The sequence below is a fragment of the Podarcis melisellensis genome, assembly GCF_964234715.1.
Source record: "Podarcis melisellensis genome assembly, chromosome: 1".
Taxonomy (NCBI): Eukaryota; Metazoa; Chordata; class Lepidosauria; order Squamata; family Lacertidae; genus Podarcis; species Podarcis melisellensis.
In genome coordinates, this window is record NC_138528.1 from 113,851,991 (window position 1) to 113,872,441 (window position 20,451).

General features: G+C 42.4%; 1 protein-coding gene across 1 annotated transcript in view; it reads right to left on the bottom strand.

Annotated features, from left to right (window-relative positions):
• Window positions 1-14,408, bottom strand: part of MTX2 (metaxin 2) — a 38,964-nt gene extending 24,556 nt beyond the window's left edge. The window contains exon 1 of the mRNA XM_081898958.1: window positions 14,197-14,408. Within this exon, the coding sequence (XP_081755084.1) occupies window positions 14,197-14,236 (40 nt within the window). The 5' untranslated portion in view covers window positions 14,237-14,408. The remainder of the gene's footprint in view (window positions 1-14,196) is intronic.
• Between the last annotated feature and the right edge of the window lie 6,043 nt (window positions 14,409-20,451).

The following is a 20,451-nucleotide window of genomic DNA, read 5'->3' on the forward strand; positions in this document are numbered from 1 at the left end:
TAGTCCAAAAAACCAGCAGGAGACCCAAGTCTGGGAAACCCTGTCCTAGACAGGCGAGGCGTCAAGATCTGCACCTTAATAAACATTTACCAATATAAGCACCATAACATGCCTATTATACGACACACATCAAATCACACATCTGCCAAACCATTAGAGTACGTTACTGTTATAATATATTTATATACCACTTTGGGGCCCAAGGACCCCAAAGCGTTGAACAAAAGAAAGATACAATGGGTGGTATCCAGCTAAACAGATCTGTTAGTACCACGGAACTTCTCCTCCCTATCCTCAGTCACTTTTGGGGATTTCCCCCAATCATCCAGAGCAGATTTGGAAAGGTGTGGGGCAGGGAAGAGGAGAGGGAAAGTTGCCTTTCACAAGCAGAAATCCTTTCACAAGCAGATCCTTTCACAAGCAGATCCAGTAGTGGATCTGTTTAGCTGGATACTGACTGTTAAACACAATAAATCAATATAAAATGGCCAAACCACAAAATACCTACCAATCACGACAACATGTGGTCATGAGCTTCTCTACCCTCCCACTACAGGTAAGCCCATCTACATCCAATTGCCCTAACCCCTTTATTCTCCTTTCTGCAAACAGCTTCAGAAGAGGGATTGGGTCCAATATGCCAGCAGGACAAAATGGTTAAGATTCCACCCTTCTCTGACCCTGTCAGTTACCAGCTCCCCACTCAGCTGACGCCATTTGCATTTAAAAACAACAACAACCCTGCAAAAGTTTGATGCATTTATGCCAAATTCAGTTTCGACCTCAATGAAGTGGGAAAGGCCTGGCAAACTAGTGCTGCAAAATTAAAACCCAGATAATATAAAGATGAAGCCTAGATAAAATGGCAAAGAGGTTACTGGCGAAGATGACATGTTTTAGAAGAGTTAATCAAATTGATATTGACATGGTTAAGAAAAGGATGAAGGGGGGGAGGAAGCGTCAAAATACACACTTAAGTTTTGAATGAAACACCATCAAGCATTAAAGAAATGGAAGAATATGCTGAAGGAGGATGCACTCATGCGCGAGGGAGTACACCTTCTGAAGAAGGTGCCAAAATATTCTTAACAAGCTCTCGCCTTTCAAGTGAAGCAGCAGGAGAATAATGTTTGAAGAACAACTGAGAATTTGGGAGTGGAAGAAAAGTTTGGGGTGTGTGCTTTGCTTTGCTTTGTTGTTTTGTTTTAAACCAGCTTTACTTTAAAAAGTTATCTGGAAAGCTAAACACATGAATGGAGCCATTCATAAAGATAAAATTCACATGAAATATATGTGGGAGGAACATCACAGGAGGTGCGTTTACGGGACCAAACTAAAACTGTCAAGCTCCCTTGTTGTTTCTGCTGTTGCCAGGATGTGTAATGTATACTGTTGATATATTTGCTATTAAGCTGCTGTCTCATTATTCCTGTTATGATGAAATTGCTCCTCCGATTGTTGATTTTGAGATGTGTTGCTGTTCTTTTTCTGGTAAGCCACTTTTAGCACGTTTGATTGTTTATTGTTTGTTTGTGTGTGTGCAGAAAGGCAACATAAAGATAAAATTATGTTGAAATGACTTAACCAATGAAAACTGTGGGAGTGGGGAAATATGCCTTTTTAGAACCCACCGTGAAAAACCGTTACGTACAACATTTCTTCGCTGCGCTATATTAAAAGGGGAAACAAGGGAGTATAAATTGTCTTTACTCTTGAGAATTTGCGTCTCACCAATTCATCATGCACCATGGGAATGCATATCACTGAACAACTCATCAGCAGTACCGATATGCTAACACTGCCAGCCGCCGTACACTTTGCAGTGTGTGGTTAAAAGGCATGGTGGCCTGAATGCCCGAATTGCACACTGAACTAATCCGCATTCAAATGTGTTGTCTATGAGTAAAAATTAAGATACTGTTCAATTTAGCTGCTTTAGATACCACTTGGCTGGATACACAGGATACAAATCATTTTCATATATAAAATAAACTTTAAATGATTGGCTCAACTTAATCACCACAACTAATGCTTTTGCTGCAGTCGGAAACATTACTCTCTACATGATCCGGAAACCAGAATACTAACAAAACCACTCTAGTGTATAATTATTTGCCCCTTCCACTTTTTGCAATATACTAACCTGTCTTTTCAGAAAAGTTGGACGGGACCGTAAAGCATCTAGTATCGGAAATGCAACCTGACCTTTAATATTAAATACATTCACACGCATCTGTAACTCTATGCGCCTGGAAAAAAAACTAATCATATCCAAGTGTTATAGCGAAACTTTCTTTCGTTACAACATTTATTACTTTAACACCAAAGCTTGCACCCTGGAGAAATAAATTCTGGAGATGAGAAAGGCAACACAAATGTATTGTATAAAGATTTCTACGGAGTACTGAACAGGAAAAATTAGTTTTAGAAGCTTGTTTTTAATAAGTACAGTTAATAATAATATAAACAATTCCTGTGCCCCTTGGAAGAAGAGAGGTTGGGGGATCCTTCTGAACAGCATAGGAGTCATGGAAGGGAAAATCAACTGAAATCTTTTCCTTCCCCCTTCCTTGGGAAGCCTCTACAGGATCCCTGTTTTCACCATGAACTGAAAGACTTCTCTTGTCTATGGAAGGACCACTCTAGATTCCACCCATACAAATAGATAGCATCATTGAGTTGCCAGTCCATAAAGCTGATGGAAGTATTAATGCATTCAGAAGATTTTCATGACCGGTTTTTAGAATAGCCTCTGAGGGTCAGGATTAAACAGAAGAAGCATAGAGAAACTTCAGCGAATTCCATTATTATTTTTCTTCGGGGAGGGGGTTGCTTTTGTTGCCCATTCTGAGCTTTTGGAATGGGGGTTGGCTATAAACCCAAATAAAAGCAATCAATTCATTTTAAACGAAGGACAGCTCACCAGTATTACTCATGCTTTTTCTTAGATCTTTGGATTTAAGGCAATAGCCTCCAAATTAGCAAGAGCAAGAAAAACAATGAGAACTGTGAAGAGGTGGGAGGTATCTTAACAAGAGAAGGGAAAATGTGCACACAACATTTTTTAATATACAGCATGACTCTTGCCTTGCGAACAATAGGTGAAGGCATAATTTGTAGAATAATAGGCACTAATATTACACGCTGCTTCAGTTCTGTCATATTTCCAATCCATCAGGTTGATTAATGTTATAATAAGTCCACACAAACTTATCATTTGTCTAATAATGAAGTCAAACCAAGTTTATCCTTCAGCAACTAGATTCTTTCGGTCTTTAGCTGTTATTTGCCCATCTCGCCTAAATCACACTAATGCCAGGGGAAGGGAGGGGTGAAAGCCAAGCACATGGCTGATGTCTCAAGAAATGAAAACTGGTTTTAGTTTGAAGGGGGAAGCGTCAAGAATGACTTGCAATGATGCTCATTGCTCCAAGCAATGAGAAGCTTCAGGAGTAGCGCTGGCTTGGATATGGATTCCTTTGGAAGCCTGGAGACTTAGAGCATTTTGTAGTATTTGGTTTTATTCGCAAATGTAAAGATTGAATGTAGATCTCCACAAAGACACCTCAGCACCCCTGTAAGCTTTGCAGCATTTCACCAAGGTCCTTCCTTTTCCTGTTTCCACCACAAAAACATGTCTATGTTTCCCAAACATGCATACCTGATGCAAGCACAATATTCTTGTTATTTTGCCTGTACAGGTTGCCTGCTTTGCGGCACGAAGGTGGACAACACATAAAAGTTTGACCTCTGGCCATCCTAGCTAGTAGAAATTAAGACTTGAGAGAAAAGAAGTCCTTTGCTAGCAAAATATATCAATGCCTTATTCACAGGAGAGAGGAGAACTTTATGGACTGATCTGTGTGTTCTTTCTCCACAGCTAGGAAGTCTGGGTTGGCATCCATCTGTCTCATGAGACGATGGAGGAGTGCATGTTTGGGGGTGAAATCAAACCTTTGGAGAGTTACAGCACCTGCTGTGGCTGTAGAGACCAATATAGGGGAGACGTGTTTTGTTGCAAATGGGGCAGATGAAGGCATCTGGTTGTGCTGCTGCAGATGCACCATGCCTTTTCTTCTCTCTGCCCTCCTCCCACCAGTCATTCCTCCTCTGGTCACTGCTATGGGAACGCAACTTAGATTGTCTGTCTCGAGGCATTGCAGTTCTCTGCAAGGAATTCCCACAGGGCAGGGCTGATCTTGCCAGCCTCCATGTCTCATTTGCAGACATAGTGCCAGGTTGGTCTGCCAACAGGCCTGGTGCCTGAAGGCAACTCCCCATAGAGCACATCCTTGGGGAACCTGCCATCTTCCATTCTGTGGACATGACCGAGCCAGCATGGACATCGCTGAGACAGGAGTGCAAACATGATGGGAATGTAGGCTTGGGAGAGCACATCTTTGTCCTGCCATATGATGCCCCAAATCATCCAGACACAGTGCATGTGGAAGGCATTGAGGCTTTGCTCCTGGCAGTTGTAAGTTGCCCACAACTCACTTAGGGCAACGTGCTCAACGCACAAGCCTGGTAAACCTTCGTCTTGGCATTGATCGTTGGCATCACGTTTGTCCATACCCTTTTGACGAGGCAAGCCATTGCTGTAGCTGCTTTGCCAATACGCTTGTCCAGTTCAGCATCAGCTAGGAAGACTTACAGCACAATCCATACCCAAAATCAGTCAGGATGAGTAAGTTTGGAATGGACGGATATTGGGCTGTCCTCAGTGAGCCTGGACCACACCAACAATACATCTTCATCCTGGCTCAGCCAGAGATCGCCCAGCATAACTTTCACAACCCAACTGAGCAGGGGTTATGCTGTGTCAGCAGGAGGAACTTGTACCAGTAGGACTTACATTGGCAGGGATGTGGAACCTGTGGAACATCTCCAGATGTTCCTAGACCACAACTGATGTCACCTGTGGCCATTAGAGATGGCCATATCTGCAACTGTGAGGGTTTTTCAATCAAACAGTGTGTAAATTTTATGAAATAAAGAAATAAATGATGATGGTGATGACGATGATAATAAATAATAATAATAATAATAATAATAATAATAATAATAATAAACAATGCTGGAGGTTGGAGTCCAACAACATCTGGAAGGCTATGGATTCCGCAGGAGATTTTTTTCAAAAATAACCAGTTTCCTAGAAAGATGTATAGGCAAATTTACCACCTATTTGCTATCCTTTAAAAATAGAAAAGTTAATTTTAAACCATACTTCTACTGCCTCACAGGCACATGAAAATGCTGATAATTTTAAACTAGCCTTTATTACTTCAATAAGCCTGCAGTCAGTTTGGAACAACAGTTAAGAAGAACTCTCATCCATTAGGAGTGATCAATAAAGAATGCACAAACACATCCCTTTATGAATTAGCTGCCTCATCATCGTCATCCAACGTAAATACCTATATGAAGGCACGATCAATTTCAAGATGTACTCAGACCTTTCGCCAGAAAGGGTCAAGAAAACAAGTTCATTGAGAAGGCTCTTAAAAATGTAGCAAACCCCTCCCCCACACATACACTTTATTTTGAAAATGAAAAATATTCCTGGGTTCAGAAGTAGGTGAACACATCTATCATCTTTCCTCGCCCTAACTGAGGCTGCAATCCTATACACACTTAGAGAGAGTAAGTGCCACTGAACTTTACTTCTGAGTAATTACCGAGAATAGCACAGTAAATCAGTTGCTAGCCCAATGACAAATTCTAGTTAAAATCCATAGTTTGGATCCAAAGGCAGCTTCCCACATAAGAAAGGAGAACTTCAGCTCATGGAAGTACATCTTTCACAAACGATTTTTTTACATTTTTCACTCAACAAAATCCCAAAATGCTATTCTGCTTGCAGAGCATAATACAGAACCTATCTATTAGAGTGTTCTTCTCGTGCAAGCATTTGCAAACGGAAGCAGCAGAAATTTCCCTCCTGCTCAGTTCTCTGGATGCAACCCCATGCCCAAAACTCAACTGGGATCATGGTACAGTGATACCTCTGGTTAAGTACTTAATTCATTCTGGAGGTCCGTTCTTAACCTGAAACTGTTCTTAACCTGAGGTACCCCTTTAGCTAATGGGGCCTCCCGCTGCCGCCGCCACGCGATTTCTGTTCTCATCCTGAAGCAAAGTTCTTAACCCGAGGTACTATTTCTGGGTTAGCAGAGTCTGTAACCTGAAGTGTCTGTAACCTGAAGCATCTGTAACCCGAGGTACCACTGTACAAGAAAAAACATGGCACAGGATCCAGAGTTCACCTTCTGCAGATAGAATGGGAAGGCTTTTGATACAGGTGAGGACTCAAGCTGGCAGAGGCAATGCGACTTTTGCAGGTTCCCCCTCCACCTGCAACCCCCAGTCACTCAACCCTCTATGGCACTGGGGGCTTCCGGGGGTAGGGGAAAACTAGCAAAAAGTAACCTCCCATCCCACTAGCAGGGGCATCCTCTGAATGAAACTGCCCTTGGGGGTGCTGTCACTGACAGGAGTGAATTCTGGATCCAACACATGGCCTTTTAAAAAACAACAACGGGTAACAACCTGGTCGCCTACTCGACAAGATAAGTGTTCAATTATTCTTAAGAGTATTCCACTGGCTCACATGAGTTCGTTTTCTCTGCTCTTTCCCTCTCCTCATAAACCTAAGAGCCAGTTTGTTAATATACGTCTGATAACATAATTCCAAAACCAGAGTACAGTCGTACCTTGGAAGTCCGTTCCACTTCCAAAATGGTCGGAAACCAAAGCACGGCTTCTGATTGGCTGCAGGAAGCTCCTGCAGCCAATCGGAAGCCACGGAAGCCCCGTCGGACGTTTGGGTTCCAAATAACGTTCGCAAACCAGAACACTCACTTCCAGGTTTGCGGCGTTCAGGAGCCAAAATGTTCAAGTACCAAGGCGTTCAGGATCCAAGGTACGACTGTACTTGTTTATATGCTGCTGTCAGGTATCTGATATTATGGCCCAGTATGCAGCTCAAGATGTGCTCTTCATACTGCCAGTTGCCCTCTTGGACAGATATAGGGAGGATACCTGGCTCTATAGGCTATAATCTGGCTTGCAATTCTACTTGCCTTCCTATGCCATGCTGTTGATCATTCTGCAACTCAGGCTTTGGGTTGGGCAATATATAATATACCACACAAAACCAGTTTGAAGCCCATTATGTGATATTGGTTTCATAATTTTTAACCTGGTAACACATCATGAATCATGACACATGTTAGGGTTGGCCTATATATCACTCAAAACCAGTTTGAAGTCTATATTGTGATATCAGTTTCTCATTTTTGACCTGGCAACATATATGTGTTTGTGTGTGTGTGCGTGCTATGCAAAAATCACAATGCAGGAAAAACTGTGAAGCCAGCCAGTGCCTCTACATAGCTCTATCCTTATTTCAGACATCATGGTATATCAGTATATCACAAAGCTTAGCTGGTGATATATCGCAATGTTGAAAAACATATATCGCCCAGCCCTACTGTTCAGCTCTACATAGTTCCATATTTATTTCAGACAGTGTGATATATTGGTATATCGCAATGTTTAGCTGGTGATGTATCATGAAGTGGAAAACCAGATATTACTCAGCCCTATTTGGGTTACAATCCTACAAAAGTTCAAGAGAGGAAGCCCCACTAAACTCCATGGGATTTAGTTCTGTGTAGGCATGCATAGGATTGTACAGTTAATAGACTGTTAATAGACAGTTAATAGCAAACCTCCACCAAATGATGGGTATGTACTGGAGCGTACATCACAGAGGCACTCTCAAATTTTGAGTATGGTTTGTGACAGACACTTGCCAAAGATTTGTTCAAGGTAGGCTGTCTTTACTGAATCTGATAGAATTGGTTTATCAATGAAAACCCATTTCAGCCTTGGAGAAGTTATATAAATTAGAAACGTTGGAAATGCAGCTTACATAACTGGTTAAATGAAAAGCTTTCCAACATATCTGTGTATATGAGGGATTGCCTTTTATATCCAAATTTTCTCAACACTTTGGTCGCAGACATTGTACAACATGTCAATTTAATATTGTGTTTTTTTAGTTTAACATAGGCACATTTGTTATCCTGTCTGCTTTGTTACTTGAGGCCTTATTGGAGAGAGGTAGCTTTTTGTCTACAAAAGCACTTTGTGTGGCATTCTACATATTTATTATGAGTGCAATCAGGGTTCAACCTCATACATCAAAATTACATGGAAGAGATTTATTTTTAAACAACTCTGTGATGCTCGGAAGGTGAACGTCTGGCAAATATAAGGGATCAGCCAGCATGCAGTGAATGTCTGGCTTTTGTTTTCATTTTAAGTCATTTCTCACAGTATAAGATTAGAAAGGAAATCTCTCAACTTTGGTAAATAAATATGTCCCTTTTCCCCACCCACTGCAGCAACCACAGAAAAGAAAATCCCCTCATTTTCTTTTTCATTTACAAAGAGCGAATGAGAGCTTAGGAAAATTCTCTCTTCTTTGCATCCACTAATCTATCACATCTGCAACAGTTTTTTTTTTCTGGCCTAACACTATCGAGCTGATATTTCAGCAAAGTTGCCGCTTTAAGAAAGATTAAGGTCTGATACCATCTGAAAACCAAGATGTTCACTTTCCAAGTGGCATGGGAAATTCATTTTCTTATCCTGAGAGTGATACATATACGATTAATCTCTATAAATCGCCACGTGTCTATGGGAGAACAGGTTACACTAGACGTCTCCACAAAACAGAACACGGCACTGGCTTGTGTGACAACCAGTTTGAAATAAAGGCATACGATTACCATTTATAACATTACAGAGGAAAATACGTTGCTTCCCTGGTGTGAGAAAGCAGTGTTATGCTGATCCGCAGCTAAAACCCGTAAGATTTTGCAGAAAGAAATGCAAGCAAATGATTTCTTCATTATCCAGTCAACATAGTCGCGAAAAGCCTCTTATCGCTTCATAAATGATTTGGTCATCATTTTATATTTAATCATTAGTGCATTAGAGCAACAGACTCTGCTCAGCATGTTCAAACAAACGCAACTTCCCAAGTGGAGGGGGCAATGTTTTAGAAAACTAACATTCTCTGTGCTTTTAAAGGAGTCCAGATGAACAAGCACGAAAAGCAAAGCTATTAAGACCGGGAGAGACTGTATACACTTTCTCCAGAGACGATGAAGGCCATTAAAGAAGGGGGGGCGGGAAGTCAACATCCAGACAGAAGTCATGACCCAATGTTGGGCCAAGAAAAATCTCCTAAATACATTTCAAAAAATTAAAATATAATATAATCACCCTAGAGCAGTTTTATTGCACATGCAGTGAAGATCAATGTTTTATAGCTGCTATATCACCACAGCAGTTTCAGTTAATTGGAACTGCATGACAAAGTGATTGTTTTCACGAACAGGACCTTCTATTACTAGCCAATCAAATTTCATTTTTATTACCGATATAAAAACTTTCTCAATTATGACTGCACCACCATGCATACAAAATAAGGTATTACAGAAAACAGAGAAACAGAAAATAAATCCGTTATCCTTTTAAGAGGTACTTATTCAGATTCTCATTTATTTCTATTCCTGAATGACATCTGTGTGAACACTAAAGCCCCATTGGGTTAGAGTGATGAATACATGAACTTCAACTATTGTAATAATAAATAATAAAATTATTATTAATAATAATAATAATAATAATTTATACCCCACCCATCTGGCTGGGTTTCCCCAGCCACTCTGGGTGGCTTCCAACAAAAGATTAAAACACAATAATTCATCAAATATTAAAAACTTCCCTAAACAGGGCTGCCTTCAGATGTTCAATGCAGTATATATGAAGGAGTACTGGATATCCAATTATTTTATTACATTTGTATCCTGCCTTTCCTTCAAAGGAGCACAGTGTGGTGTATACAAGGTTCTTCTCATCCATCCCCATTATATTCTCACAACAATAGACCTTACGCCAGGACAGCTCAGTCAGCAGAGCATGAGACTCTCAGTTTAAGGGTTGTGGGTTTGAGCCCCACGTTGGGGGAAATGTTCCTGCATTGCAGGGAGCTAGACTAAACAACCCTCGTGGTCACTTCCAACTGTACAATTCTATGATCCTGAAACACCTTTGGAGGAAGGTCAAGCAAAGAAAAAGGGACTTATCTAAGGCCATCCAGAGAGCCTTATGGCTCAGCAAAAGTTTGAACCACTGTATCTATAACCAATATTACAGATTGGCTCTTATATTTTTCATTCCACTCACTTCTGAAACACTAGATTATGACGGGCCATATGGTGAACATGCCCTTGCAGTGCAACAGGATTTTGCAGATTTATGTAACAATCCAGGAGATGGTCTTCCGGAGGATTTGGTGGGATCCATTTTAATCTTCTAACAGTAGCTATCAACAGCAAAAGGATTATTATTTTGCTGATATTTCCAAAGTATACAAAACATTTATCAGCTTCTAAGCAAAGCAACTGCCTTGCATTGTGCTGAGTACCCTACAAGAAAAGAATTTACAAACATTTAACAGAAATAGTCACTTATTCTAAGGTAAGGCAATTTTCTGAGCAGTGGCAATAACTTTCCCGTGGACTGCTATCATATATGCAATCACGCAAAGCAACCTCTGAGACCTGAGTGGGCCAACTAAGTCCCCTTCACGTCACTGCACTACTGTACATTGTAAATTACAAAACTAACCAAACTACCTATTTAAGTATTTATCCATGTATTTCACAGGGAATCAACTATATGTTTTAGCAAGTTGTTTGATCGTATGCAGTTGGAGACCCAAGCTCAAGGAGCAGGAGTTCTTCTATGTTTGGATACAGTTGGATGCCATTTTGAATTAAGATGGTGGACTGAACCTTCAAAACTGCCCTCATCTTTTGGATTCTTAAAATTATTGAGCAAAGCCATGTACATGATTGCTAGTATTTAATGAGTCTTATTAATCCAGGGAACTATTGGCTGATTATGAATGTATTAACAACCAGAGCCAGCCCAAGACATTTTTGCACCTGAGGCAAACCACAAAATGGCACAACCAGCCCCACCAGGGAAGAAGGGATGAGTGACAATCTAGATCAGGAACAAGGGCGGAATAAAAATATACATTGGGATCTGCTGCTGTTGTGGTTCCTGCTACCTGAGGCGGTCCCCTCACCTTGCCTCATGAGTTGGCCAGCCCTGTTAACAACCAGTAAACTGGCTCACACTTATTAGCAATCCTAGGCTAAATTAGCAATCCTAGGTTAAAAAGAAAGTTGTGATAATCCATTATTATTATTATTTATACCCCACCCATATGGCTAGGTTTCCCCAACAGAATATTAAAAACACGATAAAACATCAAACAGGGCTGCCTTCAGATGTCTTCTAAAAGTCAGATGTTTATTACCTTGACATCTGATGGGAGGGCATTCCACAGGGCGGGTGCCACTACTGAGAAGGCCCTCTGCCTGGTTCTTTGTAGCTTCACGTCTTGCAGCTGGATCTCAGTATCCAGGCTGAACGATGGGGGTGGAGATGCTCCTTCAGCACTTTTCAAAGGAGATGTCTCATATATTTTGCCAGATATCCGCATGGTAACAAATCATGCACACATGTTATGTGTGAACTAGCCGTGTGTGGATACCTCTTTAAAAACTGTAATCCTATGGAAGTATATCAACACACCCCAAAATAATGTTCTTCACAAATTCAGTGAAGTAAAGAAGCCTTATTTTCCAAACAGCAAACTGCAATCTTACACCTGGGAGTAAAGTCCCACTGAACTCAATGGGACTTGCTCCTCTTCACATCCTCACTGTGCACAATATGAATGACGGAGCCTTGCGAGGATTTATCAACTAAGCAGAAAATGAGATTAACATCCTGGTTTTGGGTGAGAGGTAGAGACACCTGTCATAGGCTGCCACAAGGGATTATTTTTGTTGGCAAATGTGGCTGTGAGCTGATGCAGCAGTCACATAGTGTGAAAAAGCAACATGCTGTAGTCAACTATGACGCCTCTACTGGCAAACACTTGGTGAAGGATTTAGACAGTTCAAATGAAAAAAGTTGTGAATTATATCCAGATTCAAGAACACAACATACTTGATGATTAACTGAGATTTGGATAACATATTCTTGGTGTAATTTCTGGCTAGGTTCTTTTTTTTACAAAAAATAAAAAATAAAGAAACTGGATTTAAGTGTAACATTATCAAAACAATAATATCTGGCTATGTACATAAATTCACATATAAAATTTTTTATTCATGAATATTCTTTTTTTATAGTTGCTCTGGGTACATGGACATAAACCCTAAATCATCAGCTGCTGGAGCAGTATTTGCTAGTTAGCGTGGAGGACAGGTTTGGCCTGGCAAAATTTCCCTTTGTTAGATTTACAGGAAAAAATAATTAAAACATACAATGAAAAGCATATAAAAAAGTTAAAAACAGACATCAGTTAACCATTGTGGTACGGTAATATGCTTTCTTAATTGCCTCTGTAGGCAATAAAAAAGTTTTCGGCAGGCCATTTGTTCCAGCTTTTTGGATTCGTTCATTCAACTTACAATATATTCCACCCTTCCTCCCAAAGAAGCCCAGGGCAGAAAACACACCAAGACCAAAAACATTATTAAAAGCATTTTAAAAACACTTTATCAACCAGTGATTTCAAGGTTGCCAAGAACAGTGCCTTTCAGCCATCAAACACGTGGGTAAACAAGAAACGTTTTTTGGATTCCTCTTGAAAGCCGGAAACGAAGGAGGCTGATGTACCTCACCAGGGAGGGCATTTCACAAACAGGAAGCTACCCCTGTAAAGGTCCTGTCACAGGCTGATAAACGTGGCAACAGCACTAGCAAGATCTCACCTGCCGATCGTAGTTCAAGATGGGAAAGGCGTTATTTTAGGTACTTGGGCCCTAAGTCATTTAGAGCATTGTATTCCAGGGACGCGGGTGGCGCTGTGGTCTAAACCACAGAGCCTAGGGCTTGCCGATCAGAAGGTCGGCGGTTCGAATCCCCGCAACAGGGTGAGGTCCCATTGCTCAGTCCCTGCTCCTGCCAACCTAGCAGTTCGAAAGCATGTCAAAGTGCAAGTAGATAAATAGGTACTGCTCCAGTGGGAAGGTAAACGCCGTTTCCGTGCGCTGCTCTGGTTCACCAGAAGCGGCTTAGTCATGCTGGCCACATGAGCCAGAAGCTGTACGCCGGCTCCCTCGGCCAATAAAGTGAAATGAGCGCCACAACCCCAGAGTCGGCCATGACTGGACCTAATGGTCATGGGTCCCTTTACCTTTACCTTATTCCAGTACTGAATTGGGCCCAATAGCTCACTGGCAAAAAGTGCAGGGCTTTCAGATGGCCCCGCCGGGCTGCCAGAGCTCACCAGCCTAGCAGTCACATTCCACACTAGCCGCAGCCTCCAGATTGTCTTCAAGGGCAGTCCCACATGCAGCACACTATGTAGTCTAGACGTGAGGTCACTGTGGCCAGGCTATCCCACACCTGGCAAATCAGCCTAAACTGGGCCTTAGCACTCCTAGTCCCAGAAGCCACAGGCAGGGCTGGATTTAACAGGTCTTACTTACATCATAGGAGCCTACACAACACCAAACACTGTTGCTGTATGTAGGTTTATTTTGTTTTTAATTATATTTTGGAAATGTACATCCAGTTGTTCTTGTTTTTCCTTTAAAAGAATTTTGGGCCCCCAAGAGAGTGGGGCCCTAAGCTATAGCTTGTTTAGCTTATACTGTATGTAAATCCAGCACTGTCACAGGAGACCCTAGCCACAAACTGGGACTCCAGATATGACTTTACTCCAGGGAACATCCACAAAGTAGCCAAAGCAGAGGCTCCTGCTGATGCTATGGCAACCAAACCATGAAAACAGTTCTTAAGGCCTATTAGATTTCCTATGGAGTCCCTACGGTTGCTTTATTTACTTTTTAGAGAGGCAGGCAGGTTTTCAAGCAATATCCCTCAAAGTAGCCCGACCAGGTGGGAGCAAGCAAGACCCCAAGAAACATAGGGGGTCCACTTTGCCTTTCACAGCCCAGCCACTCCACCAGGTCAAAGCGCCTTTTTGGAAGGACGCGCGCAACGCACCTCTATCCTGCCCGGGCGCTGCTCCACGGCCCCTGCTGCTCCACTCCGGCCCCCGCTACGGCCGTTTCTTCCCCTCCTCACCTGCTATCTGCGTAACGAAAGCTTCCGCCACCAGAGACATGCTTCCAGGCGGGAGGCGGGCAGGCGGGCGCAGCTCCCCCGCGAGCGTCGCCTTCTCCTTCTCCTCTCTTTCTCGCGCGCGCACACACCGTGCGCCGGATCCTCGGGCCGCGCCGCAAACCGCGCAAGGTTAAGGGCACCCACCGGAGCACTGCGGCTGCGCCGACAACCCTGGGAAGTGCATCCGGGGCCTGCTCCACCCCTTCGCCCGGCTGACGGCGTCGGTGCCCTGGAGAAAGAGAGAGGGAGCGAGGCAAGAGCGCGCACGGCTGCCTGGGGAGACTTCAGGCGCTTTAGCAGTAAAGCGCAATGCTCCCTCTGTGCCACCGCGCCTGAGCCCCCTCTGCCCGCAAAACCTGCCTGAAACACCGGGATGATGATGATGATTAGCTATTATTTCTGGAACTCCAAGGCTGAGAGTGAAACCTAGGAATAATAATAATAATAATAATACATCCCCACTGTTTTCCTTGCACGCTCCAAGTATTTGTTCAGCTGTTCCAAGTATTTGCTCATGAATTTGAATTCAAGTATTTGCTCAGCTGAGAACAATTCATACATCTGAATTTATTCCTGCATTGCAGGGGGTTGGACTAGATGACCCTTGGAGCCCGTTCCAACTCTACAATTTTATGATTCTATGAAGACCATGAAATCTTACGTCTTTTTTTTTTTTTTTAAGTTGCTAAGGTGCCACGAGATGCTGGATTTTGCTGTGATAGACTAATTCAGCTACCTCTCTGGGAAGGACGGTGATTACAGTATTAGCAAGCTTCCAGGATGAAAAGCAAAGTTTTGCATCCTGGTTTCAACTCTCTCTCTCTCTCTCTCTCTCTCTCTCTCTCTCTCTCACACACACACACACACACACACACACACACACACACTTTTTTGGAACAGATAGGTAGCCATGTTGGTCTGCCATAGTCAAAACAAAAAAAAATTCCTTCCAGTAGCACCTTAAAGACCAACTAAGTTAGTTCTTCGTATGAGCTTTCGTGTGCATGAGCTTGCTCATACCAAGAACTAGCTTAGTTGGTCTTTAAGGTGCTACTGGAAGGAATTTTTTTTGTTTCGTGGTATCTGAGGAAGTGTGCATGCACACGAAAGCTCATACCAAGAACTAACTTAGTTGGTCTTTAAGGTGCTACTGGAAGGATTTTTTTTTTGTTTTGACTTTTTTGGAAATTAAGCATTGAAAAGGCAAGCCTGGAGTTGAGTTTTAGTCCTGGATATGCTGCTCAAGGTAGCATGCAGAGCACTCCATGAGAATGTAACCCAGAAATAAAAACTTCATAACAAAATAGCATTGATCTGAAGCATGTAACTGCCATTAAGCAAAGCGAGAATAAAGGGGGTACTGAAGAAATAACACCACATTGAATCACAACTTTGACGGTCTTACATTACTTCTTTAAAATATGAAAGCTGATGCTAAGGTCAGGAGTGGGGAACCTACAGTCCACAGGCCAACTGCAGACCTCAGGACCTCTCAGGACTCTTCCCAGTCCATGCCACCTTCCCCAGGTTGCAGTCCTCACTGGCACTGCTACATCCCCTCCTCAAGTGCTTTTTGCCTGGCATGATTTTGTCCTTGGAATTGTAATAATGCCATTTGCTTGCCTAGATGGAGAAATGAGGGGAGTTAGAAAACTCTGCGTTTTTTGTGGCTAGAATGTAGCCTACTGTACAAAGTTAAGAATCACATTGCCCCACTGCTTTTGGGTCTGGACCCACCCACCACGGACATGTTGTACTGGGAAAGCTGTTCTCTAGGGAATGCAGCCCTCAGGGTGAAAATAATTGCTCACCCCTGTTTTAGGTAATGAGTTCCAATATATATCCCAGCTCAGCAACTTCACTCCCCATGCCCCATAGGTGCATTTAGTTTGTAGTAGAAACAGGGTTTTTAGTGTTGTCACTCCAGCCCTCTGGAATGAACAAAAATTAGACACCCGGTGCCATGATGTTTAGACACCTACTGAAGATGCTTTTGCCTAAGAAGGCTTTTCCTGAGGTGTGATCATGTCATTTATGAAATATCAACTGTACCTCTGTAGCAATGGTTTTCTTCTTTTTAGAGTCTGTAGAAATGATTTAAATTGTTCTTTGAAGTTTCTTTTTCAATTTTATCTTGGTCGCCTTGGGCTGTAAAACAGTTCGTAAATTTGTAAAATAAATAAAATAATAACCCTATGGGGCTACCACTGAGTAGAACCGTCCTGCTCATGCCCTACACACTCACTGACGTAGATCAAAACTTTCTTAGAAGAAAAAAGAATAGGTCTCACAGCTAAAGTCAGTGGCTGAAGTCAGTGCAAACAGGAACAGAAAAGTGGCTCACATTTTCTGTTCCCCCGCGTATCTTTATAATGTCTGAATCATTGCTGCATTGAGAACTTGATCACTGCCAATGAGGGCCAAAGATAAATGTGAGCCACTTTTCTGTTCCCATTTGCACTGTGAGACATCCAAAGCCATTGACTTCAGCTGTGAGAGGCCATACACACCTATTCTTTCTTGAATTTGTGCTGTTAAGTGATTATCTGGAAAGGCTTTTACTCAAATTATATTCATATCATGACACAATTTAGTAATTTTAGGCTTCTTTCTTCTTTGGCGATCGCTCGTATCTTCCATGAATATGGTCTTAATAGTGAGTCACTCTGGAGGCCAATTCTGGATCCACACATCCTTCCACATAGGTTTCCAGGCAAGAGTTGATCACGGTGAGGATTTGCCAAACATGCCTTCCTCTTAGTATGTTTCTCCCTTTCGTTTTGAGTTCAAGCGTCTTCAAAGTCCATGACAACTTTGGTAAAGGCTGTTCTCCAGCTGAAGCGCTCACAGGCCAGTGTTTCCCAGTTGTCGGTGTTTATACTACTTTTTTTTTAGATTTGCCTTGAGAAACCTAGTGTCTTATGGGGTGAGGCTCTTTAGCTGGTAATGTTATTTTCAGTTCCTTAAAAAACTGATGAGGCCCTGCGACTTTTGACCCAAAGTCCTGCGCTGATGAGACCACTGGTGCATGACTGAACTTTAAGAATATACAGTTTGCTGTTCTGTATCTTTATGAAAATCTGCTCCTGCATAATTATTTTATGGGATCCTTCCACATTATGGAACAACCACAATACTGGAGCCCTACAATTCCGTATGATTTAGCTGTATACATCAAGTCACCTTGATTCCTGAGTACCTCTCATGCATCTGACTTTGACCAGCATTGACTAACGGCATGGCTGACGCTGTATACCCCAATAATTCCAATGTCCGCAGGCTTTCTATCCCTCTTACTTCATATTTCATTTTAATAGCAGAAGCAGAATTAAACTGTCAGCAATATTTGAGAAGCCAACACTGTTTATGTTACTAACGGGTTTTACATCCGTCATGACTTATGTTGTAAATGTCATCACCTTCAAACATATGCTTTGCCTCCATTTGTTGGATAGTTATGTGGCTAATCCTCAAACCAACAATCCATCATAATGAACAGAATTATGATAAATATCCCCATCCGTTACAATATTGGCCAGTGCTTTTCATTACTACATTGTCTAGATCTAATTTCAACATGGCTCTTTCTCACTATATTTTCACAGTGAGCTAGTCATTATCTCCGGCCTAATCTTGCAGCTCTCAATGAAGGAGAGAGGGAGGAAGCAATTTAATGAGAGATTTTTATGGGGATTTCACCTCAGGTTGTTTCTACCACGAAGAGTGGTATGTGACCTTATGGAGAGTAGCTATTTATATATTAAATAAAGGTTTGTTCTCCACTCAGTATTTATATCTGAGTTTTTTTAAAGACAAAGGTGTCACTTGGTGGAATAAAGTGCAATCTGTGGGCTGTATAAATTATGCCATTTCTGTTGAAGCTTTTATGTCATGGTGCACAGTGGAACTCTAAGGCACTTCTGTGAAAGCGGGGGCTGGTCCATGCACATCTATGTTCAGGGAAGCTCTGTGCCCACAGTATTTATTGTTGCTTAATTGCATTACATAAAACGTGGGTAGCAATAGTAGCAGCAGCCGCCGCAACATTGCTTAGTACAGTATTGAATGTGTAATTATGGAGTTTTGTGAAGCAGGCATTATCTTGCTTCTCCCTCACCACAGGCCTGCTTTTCACAGAAGGCAATTCTATCTGTGACCATATAACACCAGTCCTGAAAGACCTACGTTGGTTCCCAGTATGTTTCTAAGCACAATTCAAAGTGTTGGTGCTGACCTTTAAAGTCCTAAACGGCCTTGGCCCAGTATACCTGAAGGAGTGTCTCCACCCCCATCGTTCAGCCCAGACACTGAGGTCCAGCTCCAAGGACCTTTGGACACTTCCCTCATTGCAAGAAGTGAAGCTACAGGGAACCAGGCAGAGGGCCTTCTCGGGAGTGGCGCCTGCCCTGTGAAATGCTCTCCCATCAGATGTCAAGGAAATAAACAAAACAAAAAAAATTCCTTCCAGTAGCACCTTAAAGACCAACTAAGTTAGTTCTTGGTATGAGCTTTCGTGTGCATGCACACTTCTTCAGATACACTGAAACAGAAGTTTCCAGACCCTTCTATATAGTGAGAAGGTGGGGAGGGGTATTACTCAGAAGGGTGGTGGGAATGGGTGATTGGCAGATAGCTGTGATGAGCCTGCTGACGAGTCTGACTAGGTTGTCTTCTAACAATTTAAACATGACTTCCAACAATTTAAAAAACCACAGTAAAACATCAAACATTTAAAAACTTCCCTATACAGGGCTGCCTTCAGATATCTTCTGAAAGTCAGATAGTTGTTTTTCTCTTTGACATCTGGTGGAAGGACGTTCCACAGGACGGGCGCCACTACCGAGAAGGCCCTCTGCCTGGTTCCCCATAACCTCGCCATGAGGTAACTGCCAGAAGGCCCTCGGAGCTGGACCTCGGTGTCTGGGCTGAACGATGGGGGTGGAAATGCTCCTTCAGATATACAGGGCTAGAAAAGCAAGGTGCAAGGCTGATCCACCCTCCCTGACCTCTTTTTAAGTCTGCACACAACATAGATGAATATTATTGTTACATTAATATCTCACCTTTCCTCCAAGGAGCTCAAGGTGACATGCATGCTAATTGTAGGCTGAAATACGGTGACTGGCTCAAGGTCACCAAGTGAACTTCATGACTGTTCGGGGATTTGAATCCTAGTCTCTGAGGTACTCTCACCACTACACCACACCACATATTTTGCGCTGAGCTCTATCCTTTCCTCAACTTACCAAAAAGCACTGGTTTTTATCTGTATTCCCAGACCCTCTTTGGGCTCTACCCTTCCACCCATAACAGAATTGTTGACTTCTAACAATTGACAGCACTTACTTCAGCCTGTGTGATTTCTGCCTCTCTGTTTGCCGCTTGCCCCGAGGCCTGGGTGCCTGACACCAAGCTCTATCCCAGATTGGCACTCAGAATTCAATCACATAAATTAAATGTTCGCCCTTTCAGATCAGGCATGAATAAAAAGGACTTTTCCCCCAGCTGATAATATCTTGTGTCCAGTTTCCTACTGCAACTGACAAAAAAAAGAAGACATAATAAAAGGCCCCGCATTGTCCATGTGACAGGAATCTCGTGTCAAGATCTTCATCATCAGCATCTGCCTTTTCAGCCAACTGCTCATCTCTTCTAATTTAAATCTTGGATTGTGATCAATGGTGAGGGGAGGCCCTGGGGAGTTGCAATAACTTCTCATAGATGGTAGATATAGTTTATACTGGAAATATCAAATTAATCTGACACGTTACCTCATTTCAGTTCTTTTTCAGGCATTTCTGGCAATAATGAAATATGCCACTTCATGTGAAGCAGTGCACATTCAGCAGTCAGAATCTGATCATGACATGCATTGAATCCAGTACTACAGAGCTGCAGGATTCACTGCTGTGCCAATAATTACAGTTAACCTGTTAAATCCATAGTAATCTACAATGGTTCCTAACAATTCCCGCACTACCATTTAACTGTACAGTGGTACCTTAAGTACTTAATTCATTCCAGAGGTCCGTACTTAGCCCAAAGGATAGGGTGAGCCCAGCAAGTCTTCTTACATTCTGTGTAGTAGGCTAGGCTGAGATAATGAAATTAGCCCAGGGTCACCCAGTGTGCTTCATAGCTGAGTGGGGCTTTAACTCCCCCCCCCCCCATCTTCCCAGCCTGACACTCTTAACTTTTATGCTATACGGATTTTCA